The sequence below is a fragment of the Oncorhynchus clarkii genome, chromosome 20 (assembly GCF_045791955.1).
Source record: "Oncorhynchus clarkii lewisi isolate Uvic-CL-2024 chromosome 20, UVic_Ocla_1.0, whole genome shotgun sequence".
NCBI lineage: Eukaryota > Metazoa > Chordata > Actinopteri > Salmoniformes > Salmonidae > Oncorhynchus > Oncorhynchus clarkii.
Window position 1 is genome coordinate 79596165 of NC_092166.1, and position 23272 is coordinate 79619436.

Genomic DNA, 23272 nt, shown 5'->3' on the forward strand with positions numbered 1-23272 from the left:
AAAATGGTGCCGTCTGGTTTGCTTAATATATTTTAGCAATTAGCATATTTGTAGCAATTACATTTACTTTTGATACTAAAGTATATTTGAAACCAAACACTTTTTTACTTTCACTCAAGTAGTGTGTTACTGGGTGACTTTCACTTTTACTTGAGTCATTTTCGATGAAGTTATCTTTACTTTTACTCAAGTATGACAACTGGCTACTTTTTCCACCACTGCCGTTTATGAAGTTTTCTACCAAGAACCCTTTTTTCTTTGGAGGGTTCTACCAAGAACCCTTTTTTCTTTGGAGGGTTCTACCAAGAACCCTTTTTTCTTTGGAGGGTTCTACCAAGAACCCTTTTTTCTTTGGAGGGTTCTACCAAGAACCCTTTTTTCTTTGGAGGGTTCTACCAAGAACCCTTTTTTCTTTGGAGGGTTCTTCCAAGAACCCTTTTTTCTTTGGAGGGTTCTACCAAGAACCCTTTTTTCTTTGGAGGGTTCTTCCAAGAACCCTTTTTTCTTTGGAGGGTTCTTCCAAGAACCCTCTATGAACGTACAGATCCCACCAGCCCTACTAGTGTTTAAAATGTAACTATTTATGACAATAATTACATATATCATAAGGCCTTTCTTTGAGGGCCGAATTATACCCTAACAATGTGGTGTTAGGAATCTCCTGGTTTAAAGTCCACATCAGGCCTACAAATCATATTATGCCGGCTTGCAAAGTGATGTGTAATTCCTATTTGAATCCAGACAGAGTTAGGATATCCAAACATTAAAGGAAAACTCTACCCCAAAACAATGTTTTGGTATTTGTTTCATTAGTCTATTGTTTACATAGTCCCAAAACGTTTTGCTTGTCAGCAATCAAGTTTTCAAGATATATTTATTTTCAAATACAGAAAACATCCCTGTATGATTTCTGTATTTTGAACGGGGTAGCGTAGCAGGTGCAAGGTGCACCGGTTTCTGGTAAGAACTACAACGCTGCTGGGTTTTGATCAAAGTGTTTCTGCGTAGAACCCTATCACTCCGCAAAGAACCCTTTTGGAACCCATTTGGAACCGCTTTTTGTAAGAGTGTTGAGAAGAGAGATGAGGAGGCAGAAGAATAGAAGGAGGGAAAAGGGAGGATAAATGACAATCTGGCAAGTTTACTTTTGGAAGTGCTTTGCCATACACAAACCTCCCGTGTGTAATACCATATTAGCCGTAGTGGACCCTAGGGAAATGCTGTCTGAGTGACTAAACAGTTCCCCGTCTGGCGCTGCATTAACATAATGAGTGTAATGGCAGCAAGTTGGGCCTATTCAGATGAAACATGCATAGAAGAGTGTTGGCTAGGGCCGTTTCTACAGACAAGGAGAGGAGCAGCGTATCGCTGGATCTTTTAAATGGTTTAAATTAATCTGATGTATAGATACTGTATAATCGCTTTGGGAGAGAGTGAGAGGGACCAATCAGCGTTCAGAACCGTAGTGCCTGAAACCCTTTTTCTCCAACTGGATCCTGAACTTCCTGACGGGCCGCCCCCAGGTGGTAAGGGTAGGCAACAACACATCCGCCACGCTGACCCTAGATACGGGAACCCCCCAGGGGTGCGTGCTTACTCCCCTGCTGTACTCCCTGTTCACCTAACGACTGCGTGGCCGTGCACGACTACAACACCATCATTAAGTTTGCAGACAACGGTGTTAGGCCTGATCACTGATGACGATGATACAGTCTATAGGGAGGATGTCAGAGACCAGACAATGTGATGCCAGGACAATAACCTCTCTCTCAATGTCAGCAAAACAAAGGAGCTGATCCGTGGACTACAGGAAACGGAGTGCTGAGTACGCCCTCATTCACATCGACAGGGCTGTAGTGGAGAAGGTCCAGAGTTTCAAGTTCCTTGGCATCCACATCACTAAGGATCTACCAAGACAGTCGTGAAGAGGGCATGACAATGTCTCTTCCCCCTCAGGAAGCTGAAAACATTTGACATGGGCCCTCAGCTCCTCAAAAAGTTCTACAGCTGCACCATTGAGAGCATCCTGACTGGCTGCATCACCGTTTGGTATGGCAACTGCTTGGCAATCAACCACAAGGCGCAGAAGGTAGTGTGTATGGCCCAGTACATCACTGGGGCCAAGCTCCCTGCCATCCGGTACCTCTATACCAGGCGATGTCAGAGGAAGGCCCAGCCAGCCAAATCACAGACTGTTGTCTCTGCTACCATCCGGTACCTCTATACCAGGCGATGTCAGAGGAAGTCCCAGCCAGCCAACTCACAGACTGTTGTCTCTGCTACCATCCGGTACCTCTATACCAGGCGATGTCAGAGGAAGGCCCAGCCAGCCAAATCACAGACTGTTGTCTCTGCTACCACACAGCAGGCAGTACCAATACACCAAGTCTGGAACCAACAGGACCCTGAACAGCTTCTATCCACAAGCCATAAGACTGCTAAAGTGTAAGTTAAATACCCAGACTATCTGCATTGACCCCTCTTGCACAAACTTTTCTTGACTCATTACATATGCTGCAGCTACTTGTTATGATCTATTCTATTCTGTTGCCTAGTAACTTTATCGAAGCGAATGACAAATAACATTTGATATGGGGGGAGGGGGGGGGGGGGTGGGGGGGGGGAGATGCTATAGTACAGCATTTCCCAAACTCGGTCCTCGTGGCCCCAAGCGGTGAATACATTTGTTGTTTTACCCTAGCACCACACATCTGGTTCAAATAATAAACTAATCAAGTCAAGCTCATCATCCAAAAACTACAACATGCACCCCTTGGGGTACAGAGCACCAAGTTGGGGAACCGCTGCTGTAGTAGGTGTGTTGTGTGTAGTAGGTGTGTTGTGTATAGTAGGTGTGTTGTGTATAGTAGGTGTGTTGTGTATAGTGTGTAGTGAATAGTAGGTGTGTTGTGTATAGTAGGTGTGTTGTTTATAGTGTGTAGTGAATAGTAGGTGTGTTGTGTATAGTAGGTGTGTTGTGTATAGTGTGTAGTGAATAGTAGGTGTGTTGTGTATAGTAGGTGTGTTGTGTATAGTGTGTAGTGAATAGTAGGTGTGTTGTGTATAGTAGGTGTGTTGTGTATAGTAGGTGTGTTGTGTATAGTAGGTGTGTTGTGTATAGTAGGTGTGTTGTGTATAGTAGGTGTGTTGTGTGTAGTAGGTGTGTTGTGTATAGTAGGTGTGTTGTGTATAGTAGGTGTGTTGTGTATAGTTGTGTATAGTATGTGTGTTGTGTGTAGTAGGTGTGTTGTGTATAGTATGTGTGTTGTGTATAGTATGTGTGTTGTGTATAGTAGGTGTGTTGTGTATAGTATGTGTGTTGTGTATAGTAGGTGTGTTGTGTATAGTAGGTGTGTTGTGTATAGTAGGTGTGTTGTGTATAGTAGGTGTGTTGTGTATAGTAGGTGTGTTGTGTATAGTATGTGTGTTGTGTGTAGTAGGTGTGTTGTGTATAGTAGGTGTGTTGTGTATAGTAGGTGTGTTGTGTATAGTAGGTGTGTTGTGTATAGTAGGTGTGTTGTGTATAGTGTGTTGTGTATAGTAGGTGTGTTGTGTATAGTAGGTGTGTTGTGTATAGTAGGTGTGTTGTGTATAGTAGGTGTGTTGTGTGTAGTAGGTGTGTTGTGTGTAGTATGTGTGTTGTGTATAGTAGGTGTGTTGTGTATAGTTGGTGTGTTGTGTATAGTAGGTGTGTTGTGTATAGTAGGTGTGTTGTGTATAGTAGGTGTGTTGTGTATAGTAGGTGTGTTGTGTATAGTATGTGTGTTGTGTGTAGTAGGTGTGTTGTGTATAGTAGGTGTGTTGTGTATAGTAGGTGTGTTGTGTATAGTAGGTGTGTTGTGTATAGTAGGTGTGTTGTGTATAGTGTGTTGTGTATAGTAGGTGTGTTGTGTATAGTAGGTGTGTAGTGTATAGTAGGTGTGTTGTGTATAGTAGGTGTGAAATGTGTGTAGTAGGTGTGTTGTGTGTAGTAGGTGTGTTGTGTATAGTAGGTGTGTTGTGTATAGTAGGTGTGTTGTGTATAGTAGGTGTGTTGTGTACAGTGTGTTGTGTATAGTAGGTGTGTTGTGTATAGTAGGTGTGTTGTGTATAGTAGGTGTGTTGTGTATAGTGTGTAGTGTATAGTAGGTGTGTTGTGTATAGTAGGTGTGTTGTGTATAGTAGGTGTGTTGTGTATAGTAGGTGTGTTGTGTATAGTGTGTTGTGTATAGTAGGTGTGTTGTGTATAGTAGGTGTGTTGTGTATAGTAGGTGTGTTGTGTATAGTAGGTGTGTTGTGTATAGTACGTAGTGTATAGTAGGTGTGTTGTGTATAGTAGGTGTGTTGTGTATAGTAGGTGTGTTGTGTATAGTAGGTGTGTTGTGTATAGTAGGTGTGTTGTGTATAGTACGTAGTGTATAGTAGGTGTGTTGTGTATAGTAGGTGTGTTGTGTATAGTAGGTGTGTTGTGTATAGTAGGTGTGTTGTGTATAGTAGGTGTGTTGTGTGTAGTAGGTGTGTTGTGTGTAGTAGGTGTTTTGTGTATAGTAGGTGTGTTGTGTATAGTAGGTGTGTTGTGTATAGTAGGTGTGTTGTGTATAGTAGGTGTGTTGTGTGTAGTAGGTGTGTTGTGTGTAGTAGGTGTGTTGTGTGTAGTAGGTGTTTTGTGTGTAGTAGGTGTGTTGTGTGTAGTAGGTGTGTTGTGTATAGTAGGTGTGTTGTGTATAGTAGGTGTGTTGTGTGTAGTAGGTGTGTTGTGTATAGTGTGTTGTGTATAGTAGGTGTGTTGTGTATAGTAGGTGTGTTGTGTATAGTAGGTGTGTTGTGTATAGTAGGTGTGTTGTGTGTAGTAGGTGTGTTGTGTATAGTGTGTTGTGTATAGTAGGTGTGTTGTGTATAGTAGGTGTGTTGTGTATAGTAGGTGTGTTGTGTATAGTAGGTGTGTTGTGTATAGTGTGTTGTGTATAGTAGGTGTGTTGTGTGTAGTAGGTGTGTTGTGTGTAGTAGGTGTGTTGTGTGTAGTAGGTGTTTTTTCTATCCTACAATATCTAAAGTTGGCATTGACCCAATATGTGGCTGCTTTGCATTGACCCCAATATGTGGCTGCTTTGCATTGAACTGATACATTTCTGTAATTTACCCAGAGGAACAAATCTTGACCAATCTTCACCAAGTCAGCACCAGGACGCGAACCAGCAACCCTTTGGTTACTGGCCCGATGCTCTTAGCCACTAGGCTACCTACCACCCCTGATACTTCCAGGATGGCATTGAGCCAGACTGTTGACTGCAGAGACTTAACTGATGTTCAGACCTCAGGACCCCTGTCTCTCACTACCTGACTACCAACTCACCCCTGCCCTCACCCCAGCCCTCACCCCAGCACTCAGTCCTTACCCCAGCCCTTACCCCAACCATCACCCCTTACCCCAGCCTTCACCCCAGCTCTCACCCCAGCCCTCAGCTTTCACCCCAGCCCTCACCCCAGCCCTCAGCCTTCACCCCAGCCCCCACCCCAGCCATCACCCCAGCCCTCAGCCTTCACCCCAGCCCTCACCCCAGCCCTCAGCCTTCACCCCAGCCCTCACCCCAGCCCTCAGCCTTCACCCCAGCCCTCACCCCAGCCCTGAGCCTTCACCCCAGCCCTCACCCCAGCCCTCACCCCTTACCCCAGCCTTCACCCCAGCTCTCACCCCAGCCCTCAGCTTTCACCCCAGCCCTCACCCCAGCCCTCAGCCTTCACCCCAGCCCCCACCCCAGCCATCACCCAAGCCCTCAGCCTTCACCCCAGCCCTCAGCCTTCACCCCAGCCCTCACCCCAGCCCTCAGCCTTCACCCCAGCCCTCACCCCAGCCCTCAGCCTTCACCCCAGCCCTCACCCCAGCCATCACCCCAGCCCTCAGCCCTCACCCCAGCCCTCAGCCTTCACCCCAGCCCTCAGCCTTCACCCCAGCCCTCACCCCAGCCCTTACCCCAGCCCTCACCCCAGCCATCACCCCTTACTCCAGCCCTCACCCCAGCACTCAGCCTTCACCCCAGCCCTCACCCCAGCCCTCAGCCTTCACCCCAGCCCTCACCCCAGCCCTCAGCTTTCACCCCAGCCCTCACCCCAGCCCTCAGCCTTCACCCCAGCCCTCACCTCAGCCATCACCACTTACCCCAGCCATCACCCTCACCCCTTACCCCAGCCCTCACCCCAGCCCTCACCCCAGCCATCACCCCAGCCCTCAGCCCTTACCCCACCAATCACCCCAGCCGTCAATATTCTCCATATTTCACATTCATATCACCAGCAGTTTCTAATCATACAATATACATTTTTTTACATACAAAATTAGATATACTGTATATATCGCTCCTTCTCCTTCTCATCACTTGCACTGACACACACACACACACACACACACACGCACACAGGCACGCACACACGCACACACGCACAGACAAACACACACAAATGCACACAGGCACGCACACACACACACTCCACACACATGCACATGCACATACACATTCACTCCCCCATCCAATAGACAGATAATGTGGAGGTTGAAGGAGGGTTGACGAATGGTTGTGTGGAGGTTGAAGGAGGGATGATGAATGGTTGTGTGGAGGTTAAAGGAGGGATGATGAATGGTTGTGTGGAGGTTGAAGGAGGGATGATGAATGGTTGTGTGGAGGTTGAAGGAAGGTTAATAGAGGGTTAATGAATGGTTGATCAGGCTACTGGACGGACAGGGATGAATGACTCGTTATATCAACAGTCACCCAACATGTTTCTGCCGATGGCATCAATGTTGGAAGTTATGGAATATGGAAGTTGAAGCTCCACGGAAAAATGGCTACAACATCACTACCTTAAGTGTGTGTTTGCATGTGTGTATGTGTTTGTGTGTATGTGTGTGTGTGTGTGTGTGTCTGTTTATCTAATCCCCTGACCCCTAACCTATTGGCTCGGCGGGTGACTGGGAGTGATTCCATTAAAGTCCCAGTAATTCAACACACGTTTAATCATGTCAAGTTTAATAACTCCAATTAAATTACAACAGCCTCTCGTGTACCATCATACCATCACAGCACCGAGAGATAATAGGGAGAGAGAGGGAGAGAGCGATGGAGAGGAGAGGGAGAGAGAGAAAGAGAGAGAGCGAGAGGAGAGGGAGAGAGAGTGAGAGAGAGAGGAGGGAGAGGAAAAGGAGAGAGAGCGAGAGAGAGCGAGAGAGAGAGAGAGAGAGAGAGAGATGGAGAGGAGAGGGAGAGAGAGGTAGGGGGGAAGAGCGGGAAAGAAGAGTAGATAGAGGGATGGAGAGAGAGAGAGAGAGCTTAGAGATGAGAAGAGCGAATGCACAAAGGGGAAGACGGGGGTGAGAGAGCCTCCTGCCGCGACCAGATGTAGAAGTAATTGATTCTCTACTGGTAATGTGTAATGGATGAACACATGTAACACACATGGGTGGACACATGTAACACACATGGGTGGACACATGTAACACACATGGGTGGACACATGTAACACACATGGATGGTCACATGTAACACACATGGATGGACACATGTAACACACATGGATGGACACATGTAACACACATGGATGGACACATGTAACACACATGGATGGACACATGTAACACACATGGATGGACACATGTAACACACATGGATGGACACATGTAACATACGGTGCCTTCTGACAGTATTCAGACGCCTTGACTTTTTCCACATGTTTCTATGTTTCAGCCTTGTTCTTGTTCTAAAATTGATGAAATAGTTTTTTCTCATCATAACCATTAATGGCAAAGCAAAAACAGGTTTTAGACATTTTTGCTAATGTATAATAAAAAAAATGAAATATCACATTTATATAAGTATTCAGACTCTTTACTCAGTACTTTGTTGAAGCACCTTTGGCAGTGATTACAGCATCGAGTCTTCTTGGGTATGACATTACAAGCTTGGCACACCGGTATTTGAGGAGTTTCTCCCATTCTGCTCTGCTTCTCTTCTCCTCTCAAGCTCTGTCAGCTTGGATGGGGAGCGTTGCTGCACAGCTATTTTCAAATCATAATCAAATCAAATTTTATTAGTCACAGGCGCCGAATACAGCAGTGAAATGATTACTTACAAGTCATTAATTAACCAACAATGCAGTTAAACAAATACAAATAAGAAATACAATTCAACAAGTAGTTATAGAGCAGCAGTAAAATAACAATAGCGAGACTTACAGAGTCAATGTGCGGGGGCACCGGTTAGTCGATGTAATTGAGGTAGTATGTACATGTAGGTAGAGTTATTTAAGTGACTATGCATAGATGATAACAACCGAGAGTAGCAGCGGCATAAAATGGGGGCAATCCAAATAGTCTGGTTAGACATTTGATTAGATATTTAGGAGTCTTATGGGGGTAGAGGCTGTTTAGAAGCCTTTTGGACCTAGACTTGGCGCTCCGTTACCACTTGCCATGTGGTAGCAGAGAGAACAGTCTATGACTGGGGTGACTGGGGTCTTTGACAATTTTTAGGACCTTCCTCTGACACCGCCTGGTATAGAGGTCCTGGATGGCAGGCAGCTTGGCCCCAGTGATGTACTGGGCCGTAGGCACTACCCTCTGTAGTGCCTTGCGGTCGAAGGCCGAGCAGTTGCCATATCAGGCAGTGTAGAACCTTTTGTGGATCTGAGGACCCATGCCAAATATTTACAGTCTCCTGAGGGGGAATAGGTTTTGTCGTACCCTCTTCACAACTGCCTTGGTGTGCTTGGACCATGTTAGTTTATTGGTGATGTGGAAACCAAGGAACTTGAAACTCTCCATCACAGCCCGGTCCAGCCTAGTCCACAATGATTTCCTTTGAATTGATCACATCGAGGGATCACGTTGTTGTCCTTGCACCACACGGCCAGGTCTCTGACCTCTTTACAGGCTGTCTCGTTGTTGTTGGTGATCAAGCCTACCACTGTTGTGTCATCTGCAAACTTAATGATGGTGTTGGAGTCATGCCTGGCCGTGCAGTCATTCGTGAACAGGGAGTACAGGAGGGGACTGAGCACGCATCACTGAGGGTTCCCCGTGTTGAGGATCAGCCTGGCAGATGAGTTGTTATCTACCCTTACCAGCTGGGGGCGTCCCGTCATTAAGTCCAGGATCCAGTTGCAGAGGGAGGTGTTTAGTCCCAGGGTCCTTAGCTTATTGATGAGCTTTGTGAGTACTATGGTGTTGAACGCTGAGCTGTAGTCAATGAATAGCATTCAGGTCTCTCCATAAATGTTCGATTGGGTTCAAGTCTGGGCTCTGGCTGGGCCACTCATGGGCATTCAGAGTCTTCTCCCGAAGCCACTCCTGCGCTGTCTTGGCTGTGTGCTTAGGGTTGTTGTCCTGTTGGAAGGTGAACCTTAGCCCCAGTCTGAGGTACTGATCACTCTGGAGCAGGTTTTCATCAAGGATCTCTCTGTACTCTGCTCCATTCATCTATGTCTTGATCCTGACTGGTCTCCCAGTCCCTATCGCTAAAAAACATCCCCACAGCATGATGCTACCACCACCATGCTTCACAGCAGGAATGGTGCCAAGTTTCCTCCAGACGTAATGTCTGGCATTCAGGCCAAAGAGAATCTTGTTTGTCATGGTCTGAGAGTCTTTGGGTGCTTTTTGCCCAAATCCAAGCTGACTGTCATGTGACTTCTACTGAGTGGATGCTACAGAGATGGTTGTCCTTCTGGAAGGTTCTCCCATCTCCACAGAGGAGCTCTAGAGCTCTGTCAGAGTGACCATCGGGTTCTTGGTCACCTCCCTGACCAAGGTCGTTCTCTCCCGATTGCTAAGTTAGGCCGGGTGGCTAACTCTAGGAAGAGTCTTGATGGTTTCAAATTTATTCAATTTCTGAATGATGGAGGCCACTGTGTTCTTGGGGACCTTCAATGCTGCAGAAATGTTTTGGTACCCTTCCCCAGACCTGTGCCTCGACACAATCCTGTCTCGGAGCGCTACTTCCAATTCCTTAGGCCTCATGGCTTGGTATTTGCTTTGACATGCATTGTCAACTGTTGGACCTTATATAGACAGTCCAATCAACTGAATTGACCACAGGTGGACTCCAATCAAGTTGTAGAAACAGCTCAAGGATGATCAATGGAAACAGGATGCACCTGAGCTCAATTTCAAGTCTAATAGCAAAGGGTCTGAATTCTTATGTAAATAAGGTATTTCTGATTAATTTAATATTTCATTTTAATTTTGTTTACATTTGCGTAAAAATGTAATTTTGGGGTATTGCATCTAGATTGCTAAGATTTTTTTAAATATTTAATCCATTTTAGAATGAGGCTGTCAATCAGAATTTCCAGATTCAACTAGTTCCCAAACTAACACTCTGCACTCTGTCCCTGTTAAAGTATCTTCTCAATTCCTTGTTGTGCTAGGGAAGAAGGGAGAGAGGGATTGAGCGAGGGAGGGAGGGAGGGTAGTTGATGAATGATGGCATAGTGCGGATGGGTGTCCATGCCACCTTTACTAAACCACATGGAGTAAATGTTAATGAGAGATCCCAAATGCCAGCGCACAGAGGAGGCAGGCCTGCTTAACACAGAACCAATGATAAATAACTAGATGATGCACAAGCTAATGCTGTGCTGGGAGAGGGAGAGGGAGAGGGAGAGGGAGAGGGAGAGGGAGAGGGAGAGAGAGAGAGAGAGAGAGAGAGATAGAGAGAGAGAGAGAGAGAGAGAAAGAGAGATAGGGGGAAGGCAGGAGGGAAGGAAGGAAGGAAGGAAGGAAGGAAGGAAGGAAGGAAGGAAGGAAGGAAGGAAGGAAGGAAAGAGAGAGAGGGGGAAGGAAGGAAGGAAGGAAAGAGAGGGGGTGGAGAAGAGAGAGAGAGAGGGAATGAAGGAATTAAGGAATGAAGGAAGGAAGGAAGGAAGGAAGGAAGGAAGGAAGGAAGGAAGGAAGGAAGGAAGGGGGTGGAGAAGAGAGAGAGAGAGAGAGAGAGAGAGAGAGAGAGAGAGAGAGAGAGGGAGAGGATATTGGCTGAATTATGCAGATACAAATAGAAGCTCTTCTGTAATAAAAAACAGAGGGAATAATGGAGGAAGATCGCTGATGGGAGGAACGTAAAGATGACAAATGACAAACAGTAAAGCCTCCAAAAATAAAACACATGGTTAAAAAAACACTGTCCGCAAACACACACACACACACACACACACACACACACACACACACACACACACACACACACACACACACACACAATGCATGAATAATTGCCAAACAACAGCATGGTTTATTTCCTATTCATGTTGATTTAAGAAAATATAAGAAGCAGTAAAAAGTAACACGGATGTAAAACAGTGCTGTAAAAATACATAATCCGCCATCCGCCATGCACGGAGTGTGTGTGTGTGTGCTCATGCACGGAGTGTGTGTGTGTGTGTGTGTGTGTGTGCTCATGCACGGAGTGTGTGTGTGTGTGTGTGTGCTTATGCACCGAGTGTGTGTGTGTGTGTTTGTGTGGTTGTGTGGGTAAATGTGTGTGTGTACATGGGTGTTAGCAGGTGAGAACAGCAACAGCCCATTCTGGGGGAAAGAAGTCGTTATTTCACTGGACAGGAAGTCATTATTTGTCCCAATGTGTCTTTGTTTTGTAGTGATTTGGTAACAAGCGTTGCAGTTTTATGATGGGAGGGATGAGAGCTTCCTATTCACTGACTAAGGTAGCTGGGTAGGTGGTGGAAGAGGAGGAGTAGGAGGAAGAGAAATAGGAGGAGGAGGAGGAAGAGAAAGAGAAAGAGGAGGAGGAGAAAGAGGAGGAGGAGGTTGGGCTGGGCTGGGCCAGATGGAGGATACAGTTTAATGACTGACTGAGAAGCGGGCCAGGCAATGTAGAGGGATATTACAGTAGAGATGAAAAGATAAGGGGGGTGCAGGTAGCCTAGAGGTTAATGTGTTGGGCCCGTAACCGGAAGGTTGCTGGTTCGAATCCCTGAGCTAACAAGGTGAAAATCTGTCGTTCTACCCCCGAACAAGGCAGTTAACCCACTGTTCCCTGGTAGGCCGTCATTGTAAATAAGAATTTGTTCTTAACTGACTTGCCTAGTGAAATAAAAAAAAATTATGAGACATTCCTGTAGAGAAGTGATCTAGTTTGGTATGGGAATGAAGTCCTACTCTAGTAGGCTGGGAACTCAACTCTGCATGTATCTAACTTATTAGAAACTGTAACTTATTGAAAAGATAATGCATACACAGGCACACAAACACACACACACACACACCACTCACTGCTGACTCCTCTACCTGTTAAACTATTGTAAACCCCGGTGTGTTTGAGCAGATGGTAATTGAACTTGTGAGGCTCCAACCACAGTGAGGGTTAGTGTGATGATCTCATTCTTAAGTGACATTTGATTGGAGGAGGTGGGAGGGGAAGCTCAGGGGTGATTGTGTGATGGGTACATTGGGGTACATCTATACTGTTAGGTGTGGAAACAGAGAAGCCTTACCACCACTGTGACTCAAATGGGATTCTGTTAGTCATATAACGCATTCCTTTTGGCCCTTATCAAAAGAAATACACCAAATAGGGCAGGCAGGCAACCTAGCGGTTAAGAGCGTTGGGCCAGTAACTGAAAGGTCACCAATTCGAATCTCTGAGCTGGCAAGATGGAAGAAATCTGCCGTTCTGCCCTTGAGCAAGAGAGTCAACCCCCGATCAACAACTGCGCCCCCTGGTGCAGTTAACCAACAATACATTAAGAATATAAAAAAGTTTATTAGTCTGATTATAGTAGTAGAATAATCACTAGTATTTGGTGGTATTCAAATCAAATCAAATCAAATCAAATGTATTTATATAGCATTAGTATTATATAGTATTCAAGACACACAGTCAGTTAGGAAACAGAAACAGAAATTTGCATCCTGCAGCATTAATTCCCAGAATTTTGGGGACACTGTAAAGTCCATGGAGAATAAGAGTACCTCCTCCCAGCTGCCCACTGCACTGAGACTAGGAAACACTGTCACCACTGATAAATCCACGAATTTCAATAAGCATTCCTCTACGGCTGGCCTTGCTTTCCACCTGTCTATCCCAACCCCGGCCAACAGCTCTACACCCCCCGCAGCAACTGGCCCAAGAACAGATCAGCTGGGCCAGACAATCTGGACCCTCTCATCCTAAAATTATCCTTACCAGTCTTTTCAACCTCTCTTTCGTATCGTCTGAGATTCCTAAAGATTGGAATGCGGCCGTAGTCATCCCCTTTGAGACTCTCTAGACCCAAACTGTTCCAGACCTATATCCATCCTGCCCTGCCTTTCTAAAGTCTTCGAAAGCCAAAAGAACAAACAGATCACAGACCATTTCGAATTCCACCATACCTTCTCAGCTATGCAATCTGGTTTCCGAGCCGGTCATGGGTGCACCTCAGCCACTCTCAAAGTCCTAAACGATATCATAACCACCATCGATAAAAGACAGTACTGTGCAGCCGTCTTCATCGACCTTGCCAAGGCTTTCGACTCTGTCAATCACCATATTCTTATCGGCAGACTCAGTAGCCTCGGTTTTTCTGATGACTGCCTTGCCTGGTTCACCAAATACTTTGCAGACAGAGTTCAGTGTGTCAAATCGGAGGGCATGCTGTCTGGTCCTCTGGCAGTCTCTATGGGGGTGCCACAGGGTTCAATTCTCGGGCCGACTCTTTTCTCTGTATATATCAATGATGTTGCTCTTGCTGCGGGCGATTCCCTGATCCACCTCCACGCAGACGACACCATTCTGTATACTTCCGGCCCGTCCTTGGACACTGTGCTATCTAACCTCCAAACGAGCTTCAATGCCATACAACACTCCTTCCGTGGCCTCCAACTGCTCTTAAACACTAGTAAAACCAAATGCATGCTTTTCAATCGTTCGCTGCCTGCACCCGCACGCCCGACTAGCATCACCACCCTGGATGGTTCCGACCTAGAATATGTGGACATCTATAAGTACCTAGGTGTCTGGCTAGACTGTAAACTCTCCTTCCAGACTCATATCAAACATCTCCAATCTAAAATCAAATCTAGAGTCGGCTTTCTATTCCGCAACAAAGCCTTCTTCACTCAAGCCGCCAAACTTACCCTAGTAAAACTGACTATCCTACCGATCCTCGACTTCGGCGATGTCATCTACAAAATAGCTTCCAAAACTCTACACTCTATCACAGTGCCATCCGTTTTGTTACTAAAGCACCTTACACCACCCACCACTGCGACCTGTATGCTCTAGTCGGCTGGCCCTCGCTACATATTCGTCGCCAGACCCACTGGCTCCAGGTCATCTACAAGTCCATGCTAGGTAAAGCTCCGCCTTATCACAGTTCACTGGTCACGATGGCAACACCCACCCGTAGCACGCGCTCCAGCAGGTGAATCTCACTGATCATCCCTAAAGCCACCACCTCATTTGGCCGCCTTTCGTTCCAGGTCTCTGCTGCCTGTGACTGGAACGAATTGCAAAAATCGCTGAAGTTGGAGACTTTTATCTCCCTCACCAATTTCAAACATCTGCTATCTGAGCAGCTAACCGATCTCTGCAGCTGTACAAAGTCTATCGGTAAATAGCCCACCCAATTTTACCTACCTCATCCCCATACTGTTTTTATTTATTTACTTTTCTTCTCTTTTGCACACCAGTATCTCTACCTGCACATGACCATCTGATCATTTATCACTCCAGTGTTAATCTGCAAAATTGTAATTATTCGCCTACCTCCTCATGCCTTTTGCAAAAAATGTATATAGACTCTCTTTTTTTCTACTGTGTTATTGACTTGTTGATTGTTTACTCCATGTGTAACTCTGTGTTGTCTGTTCACACTGCTATGCTTTATCTTGGCCAGGTCGCAGTTGCAAATGAGAACTTGTTCTCAACTAGCCTACCTGGTTAAATGAAGGTTAAATAAAAAATAAAAAAAAATGCACTTTTCGCACCAAAGTACGTTAATCTCTAGGAGACAGAACGTGTCTCCTTCCTGAGCGGTATGACAGCTGCGTGGTCCCATGGTGTTTATACTTGCGTACTATTGTTTGTACAGATGAATGTGGTACCTTCAGGCGTTAGGAAATTGCTCCCAAGGATGAACCAGACTCTAAAAAAAATTCTGAGGTCTTGGCTGATTTCTTTTGATTTTCCCATGATGTCAAACAAAGAGTCACTGAGTTTGAAGGTAGGCCTTGAAATACATCCACAGGTACACCTCCAATTGATTCAAATGATGTTAATTAGCCTAACAGATGCTTCTAAAGCTATGACATCATCGTCTGGAATTTTCCAATCTGTTTAAAGGCACAGTCAACTTAGTTGTAAGTAAACTTCTGATCCACTGGAATTGTGATACAGTGAATTATAAGTGAAAACCTATTGTCTGTAAACCTATTGTTGGAAAAATTACTTGTGTCATGCACTAAGTAGATGTCCTAACCGACTTGCGAAAACTATAGTTTGTTAACAGAAATCTGTGAAGTGGTTGAAAAACCAGTTTTAATGACTCCAACTTAAGTGTATGTAAAGGTCCGATTTCAACTGTGACTCAGTTCTCTGTAGAACTATATAACTATATAACTCAGTTCTCTGTACTACTATATAACTATATAACTCAGTTCTCTGTACTACTATATAACTATATAACTCAGTTCTCTGTACTACTATATAACTATATAACTCAGTTCTCTGTACTACTATATAACTATATAACTCAGTTCTCTGTACTACTATATAACTATATAACTCAGTTCTCTGTAGTACTATATAACTATATAACTCAGTTATCTGTACTACTATATAACTATATAACTCAGTTCTCTGTAGTACTATATAACTATATAACTCAGTTCTCGTTAGTACTATATAACTATATAACTCAGTTCTCTGTACTACTATATAACTATATAACTCAGTTCTCTGTAGTACTATATAACTATATAACTCAGTTCTCTGTACTACTATATAGCTCAGTTCTATGTAGTACTATATAACTATATAACTCAGTTCTCTGTACTACTATATAACTATATAACTCAGTTCTCTGTACTACTATATAACTATATAACTCCGTTCTCTGTACTACTATATAACTAAGTTCTCTGTAGTACAATATAACTATATAACTCAGTTCTCTGTACTACTATATAACTATATAACTCAGTTCTCTGTAGTACTATATAACTATATAACTCATTTCTCTGTAGTACTATATAACTATATAACTCAGTTCTCTGTAGTAACTCAGTTCTCTGTACTACTGTACTACTACATAACTCAGCAGCTTCATTTTCTGAGGACATACAGTATGCAGAAAAAATAATAATAATTCATACTATTTCATAGAACATTTTATCCACAGCGACTTAATGTCATGCGTGCATACATTTTACATATGTCTGGTCCCGGGAATCTTAATGTCATGAGTGCATACATTTGACATATGTCTGGTCCCGGGAATCGAAACCCACATTCCTGGCATTGGAAATGCCATGCTCTACCAACTGAGCCATACAGGACAACAAAAATAAATCCGTTCCAATATCTCTTGGCATGTAATATGTAGATTCAACTTCCTATCAAACCTTCCTGATGTTTATCCTCGGAACTGTATGGATGAGTGTGTGCAATGAACTGTGGTCTTTATGCCTTCTCTGAAGGACAACCTACCTCAACAGACTACGGCGTGTGGGTGCGTGTGTTTGTGTGTTGGGGAGAACTGGTCTGGGGCCCATACGTTCCCAGGTGATGTATAGGTGGAAAATGTAAATAAACCATGCACAAATTGATGAAATGTTTATGTGTGTCTTCTTGATGCTTGTTGTTTTAATTCTCTTTCACCATACATGAATGGACGTGGCAGGTTTGTAATTGAACGAAGCAACGAGATAGAAAATAGGAGAATGTTTGTGTGTCTGTGTGTGTGTGTGTGTGTGTATGTGTGCGCGTGTGTGTGTGTGCGTGCGTGTGTGTGTGTGTGCGTGTGTGTGTGTGTGCGTGTGCGTGTGCGTGTGTGTGTGTGTGTGTGTGTGTGTGCGTGCGTGTGCGTGTGTGTGTGTGTGTGTGTCATCCACAATTAACCTCTGGAATAATGCAGAGAACAGATGCAGCTGTTGCAAACACCTGGATTGAAAAGACGAGTTGAGAGAGGGATGGAAGGATGGAGGGAGAATAGATGAGGTAGAGAGAACAGAGTGTAATGTGATAATGTATTGAGTCCCACAGGGTGATGGGTTGGATCCGGTTCAGTGCGTGTGTGTGTGTGTGTGTGTGTGTGTGTGTGTGTGTGTGTGCGTGTGCGTGTGCGTGTGCGTGTGTGTGTGTGAGCTAGATCGCTCAACATTTACTTGGAAATTTGACATCTATCCAATCCTGAGGACGTCGACAAAGGCCTTCAAAACTGGCCACTAGGGACAACAGTGAACGCTATTACCATCAAGTAGTTGATTTTTCTAAGGTGTTGTGGATGGGGGTGGCGGATGGCCATTATCTCTGAAACAGTATCTGGGAAAAAGAGACAATGAATAAGAACAGATCTCCTTTCTACCCAGAAAGCTTCCAATCAAGCTACCATCACCGGCTCTGCAAGCGTTATGTAAAAACATGTCCCTTACTCACCAAATATACCTGCTCTACCTGCAACTACTGCTGTTTCATCTCGTACTTCCCAAAACGGTTGGAAACTAAATAAAGTCTCTTCCGGTGCCTTTTGAACTTTTTAGGAAGTACATACCAGACGTAAATGACGATTGTTGCAGGCAGAATGAGTAAAAAACGTATTTTGACATTATAACGCTTGCAGAGCTGGTGAATGGTGGCTTTCTGCGCAGAAAGGAGATGTTGTGTTGGTGTGGGTGTGGGTGGGTGTGGGTGGGTGTGGGTGGGTGTGGGTGGGTGGGTGTGGGTGGGTGGGTGGGTGGGTGTGGGTGTGGGTGGGTGTGGGTGGGTGGGTGGTGGGTGGGTGGGTGTGGGTGGGTGTGGGTGGGTGAGTGGGTGGGTGGGTGGGTGTGGGTGGGTGTGGGTGGGTGGGTGGGTGGGTGGGTGGGTGGGGGTGGGTGTGGGTGTGGGGTGTGGGTGGGTGGGTGTGGGTGGGTGGGTGCATATGAGATTAGATTAGAGGGTTTAATAGTTTCATGTCATTACAGTAACATGTCGGGGGGGGGGGGGTGGACGGACAGACGGACGGAGGGGGGTGGGGCAGGTAGCAGACTAGTGGCCGCTACTCAGTAGCCTGTTGGTCAGGGGGTAGAAACTATTGGCCACTCTTACAGTTTTTTGCCATGATGCTCCTATACCGCCTGTGTCTGAGTGATGGAAACGGGTAGAACAGGCCGTGGCTCAGGTGGGTGGGATCCCTGATGATCTTCTTGATCTTCCTGTGACACCTGGTGTTGTAGGTTTCCTGAAAGGTCATTGCTGTTTTCACCTAATGGTTGCATTCGGCTAACCGTATCACATCTTCAACATCAAGTATATGTGTGAGTGTAGCCTTCATTATGTGGGTGAGGATGTTTGTGAATGTGTGCGTGAGGAAGTGTGGGTGAGGATGTGTGGGTGAGGATGTGTGGGTGAGGATGTGTGGGTGAGGAAGTGTGGTTGATGTGTGGGTGAGGATGTATGGGTGAGGATGTGTGCGTGAGGAAGTGTGGGTGAGGGTGTATATAAACGTGTGGGTGATGATGTGTATAAACGTGTGGGTGAGGGTGTATGGGTGAGGATGTGTATAAACATGTGGGTGAGGTTGTATATAAACGTGTGGGTGAGGTTGTATATAAACGTGTGGGTGAGGGTGTGTATAAACGTGTGGGTGAGGGTGTATATAAACGTGTGGGTGAGGATGTTTATAAACGTGTGGGTGAGGGTGTGTATAAACGTGTGGGTGAGGGTGTATGGGTGAGGATGTGTATAAACATGTGGGTGAGGTTGTATATAAACGTGTGGGTGAGGATGTTTATAAACGTGTGGGTGAGGGTGTGTATAAACGTGTGGGTGAGGGTGTATGGGTGAGGATGTGTATAAACATGTGGGTGAGGTTGTATATAAACGTGTGGGTGAGGGTGTATGGGTGAGGATGTGTATAAACGTGTGGGTGAGGTTGTGTATGAACGTGTTGGTGAGGTTGTGTATAAACGTGGTGGTGAGGTTGTGTATAAACGTGTGGGTGAGGGTGTATATAAACGTGTGGGTGATGATGTGTATAAACGTGTGGGTGAGGGTGTATATAAACGTGTGGGTGATGATGTGTATAAACGTGTGGGTGAGGTTGTGTATAAACGTGTGGGTGAGGGTGTATATAAACGTGTGGATGAGGTTGTGTATAAACGTGGTGGTGAGGTTGTGTATGAACGTGTGGGTGAGGATGTGTATAAACGTGTGGGTGAGGTTGTGTATAAACGTGTGGGTGAGGTTGTGTATAAACGTGTGGATGAGGTTGTATATAAACGTGTGGGTGAGGATGTGTATAAACGTGTGGGTGAGGTTGTGTATAAACGTGTGGGTGAGGTTGTGTATAAACGTGTGGATGAGGTTGTATATAAACGTGTGGGTGAGGATGTGTATAAACGTCTGGTTGAGGGTGTATGGGTGATGATGTATATAAACGTGTGGGTGAGGGTGCGTATAAACGTGTGGGTGAGGGTGTGTATAAACGTGTGGGTGAGGGTGTGTATAAACGTGTGGGTGAGGGTGTGTATAAACGTGTGGGTGAGGGTGTGTATAAATGTGTGGGTGAGGATGTGTATAAACGTGTGGGTGAGGGTGTGCTAGTGAGGATATGTGCGAATGTGACTGGGTGTGTTTTGTGTCTGTATGAACAATCCCAATGCACAATATATACAGTATATTATAATATGTGTTTTCATGGTCAGTAAGTGTGCGAATACGTAGGTTATGGATGTTTTTGACCACATAATACTTGGTATGTATACACCCAATCCGCTGCCTCAGTGAGGCCTGCATCCCTCTGCACTAAACTCTATTTCAAGAGTTAGTGAGAGAGAGTATCATGTGGTGTCCTAGTCCCATAATGAGTCATTCCCAAACACATTGCTTTCCCATCCGTTCCACACAATAGTTCCACGTCTAGAACCCGGTCCAGAAGAACCATCCCCGCGGGCCGCCACAAGGGAGCTTACCCACACACACAGCCCACCAGAGGTGAAGCTTTGCTGGGGCAGAACCAGGGCACAGCAGGGCCCTTCTGGAGGCTAGGATGAAACCTATCCCACTGTAGAATTCCATGGCAGATGGAGAGAGAAGCACTATACAGGATTCCTCAGCAATGCACACTCAGGTTTATTACTGCGGGGAGTGTGTGTGTGCGCGTGCGTGTGTGTGTGTGCGTGTGTGTGTGTGCGTGTGCGAGCGAGCGAGCGAGCGAGAGAGAGAGAGAGAGAGAGAGAGACAGAGAGAGAGAGAGAGAGAGAGAGAGAGAGAGAGAGAGAGAGAGAGTGTTGGGGGAGAAAGAATGGCAGAGGAGGCAGTCGGTTGCATCCCCCTGACTCCCAGTAGAAGATCACCAGGCCTTGGAGAGAGATGTACATGGCAGAGGAACACACACACAAAGCCTTTTTAGAGCTGCACAGACAACTCCTCTGTGTTAAAACTGCTGAGGTGAGGAGAGTCTACGTAGCATTATCATCTTGAGTGTTACAGGAACACAATGCAAGACTAATGGCTGTAGTGGTAGTAAGTGCGTTTGTTGATCGAGGCGGGTGTGTGTGTGCAGGGGTGTGTGTGTGTGCTGTGTTTGGTTAAGGGTAATGACTCTTCAGTAGAAAGGTGTATGGTCTATAATACTAGCTCAGGTTTAGTTTGCTAATGTATGCATTCTTTGAATGTGTCTTTTATGCAACGAATGTTAGCTATTCTGCTAACTCAGATTGTATTATTTGTATGGCCTACGGATGGTATTAAACTGGACCTGTAGAAAAGAACACTAAGCACAGAGCATTATGGGTCAGTATACAATCGGAACCCTGAATGAAATGAATACGAAGCAAATAAATGAACATTGTACAACTTGAACTACTTATACATCAAGCCGTCTCACGCTGCAGAAACAGGGGACTATGGGCCATTCCGTCTTGGACAAGGGCTGTTTACAACTTCAGTCTGAAAGCTCAGATCTCACAATGAAAAAGTCAAATACTGTTGTGAACACGTTGAGTGAGGCGTTGACCATCCCATCCATCCACACTTCACTTCAACGTACAGATTCATCTCACGAGACATTATATTAATTGTTCTCTCTTCATATCGCTCTTATGGAGTGATGGATCACTCTCAGGAGACCATACAACGCACACGCATGCGCACGCACACGCACACGCACACACGCACACGCGCACGCATGTGCACACGCACGCACACGCACACACACACGCACACGCATGCATGTGCACACGCACACGCACACACACACGCACACACACGCACGCACACGCACACACGCACACGCACACACACGCACACACACACACACGCATGTGCACGCACACATAAACATATACACGAATGCTACTGCTACTCTCTGTCATCATATATGCATAGTCACTTTAACCATATCTACATGTACATACTACCTCAATCAGCCTGACTAACTGGTGCCTGTATGTAGCTTTACTACTGTATATAGCCTCTCTACTGTATATAGCCTCTCTACTGTATATAACCTCTCTACTGTATATAGTCTCGCTACTGTATATAGCCTCTCTACTGTATATAGCCTCGCTGCTGTATATAGCCTCTCTACTGTATATAGCCTCTCTACTGTATATAGCCTCTTTACTGTATATATTCTCTCTACGGTATATAGCCTCTCTACTGTATCTAGCCTCTCTACTGTATATAGCCTCTCTACTGTATATAGCCTCTTTACTGTATATAGCCTCTTTACTGTATATAGCCTCTTTACTGTATATAGCCTCACTACTGTATATAGCCTCTCTACTGTATATAGCCTCTCTACTGTATATAGCCTCACTACTGTATATAGCCTCTCTACTGTATATAGCCTCTTTACTGTATATAGCCTCTTTACTGTATATAGCCTCGCTACTGTATATAGCCTCTCTACTGTATATAGCCGCACTACTGTATATAGCCTCTTTACTGTATATAGCCTCACTACTGTATATAGCCTCACTACTGTATATAGCCTCTCTACTGTATATAGCCTCTCTACTGTATATAGCCTCTATACTGTATATAGTCTCTCTACTGTATATAGCCTCTTTACTGTATATAGCCTCTTTACTGTATATAGCCTCTCTACTGTATATAGTCTCTCTACTGTATATAGCCTCTTTACTGTATATAGCCTCACTACTGTATATAGCCTCTCTACTGTATATAGTCTCACTACTGTATATAGCCTCACTACTGTATATAGCCTCTCTACTGTATATAGCCTCTCTACTGTATATAGCCTCTATACTGTATATAGTCTCTCTACTGTATATAGCCTCTTTACTGTATATAGCCTCTTTACTGTATATAGCCTCTCTACTGTATATAGTCTCTCTACTGTATATAGCCTCTTTACTGTATATAGCCTCACTACTGTATATAGCCTCTCTACTGTATATAGTCTCTCTACTGTATATAGCCTCTTTACTGTATATAGCCTCTTTACTGTATATAGCCTCTCTACTGTATATAGCCTCTCTACTGTATATAGCCTCTCTACTGTATATCGCCTCTTTACTGTATATAGCCTCTTTACTGTATATAGCCTCTCTACTGTATATAGCCTCTCTACTGTATATAGCCTCTCTACTGTATATAGCCTCTCTACTGTATATAGCCTGTCTTTTTACTGTTGTTTTATTTCTTTACTTACCTATTGTTCACCTAATACCTTTTTTGCACTATTGGTTAGAGCCTGTACGTAAGTATTTCACTGTAAGGTCTACTACACCTGTTGTATTTGGGGCACTTGACAAACAAACTTTGATTCGACATACACACACACATACACACACACACACATACACACACACATACACACATGCAGACACACACACATGTCAGACATACACACACACACACACACACACACACGTCAGACATACACACACACATACACACATGCAGACACACACACACCCACACACACACACACGTCAGACCTGCTACAGCACTGATGGGTAGTTTTGGACCAGCTCCAATCGTGTTCAAATCAAATCGAAGTTTATTACAACAGACATTAACGTGAAATGGTTCCTTAAAAGCCCTTAACCAACAATACGTTTCAAGTAATAGAGATCAGA

The 23272-nt window shown here is 44.9% G+C and overlaps 2 protein-coding genes across 2 annotated transcripts in view; one reads left to right on the forward strand and one right to left on the reverse strand.

Annotated features, from left to right (window-relative positions):
- The window catches only part of LOC139375716 (RNA binding protein fox-1 homolog 3-like), a 677315-nt gene that overhangs the window by 424940 nt on the left and 229103 nt on the right, over positions 1-23272 (reverse strand). The gene's annotated exons all lie outside the window — the stretch shown is intronic.
- On the forward strand, positions 5283-6281 carry LOC139377173 (uncharacterized). The gene has a single exon (XM_071120178.1). The coding sequence runs from the start codon at positions 5283-5285 to the stop codon at positions 6279-6281; it is 999 nt and encodes a 332-aa protein (XP_070976279.1).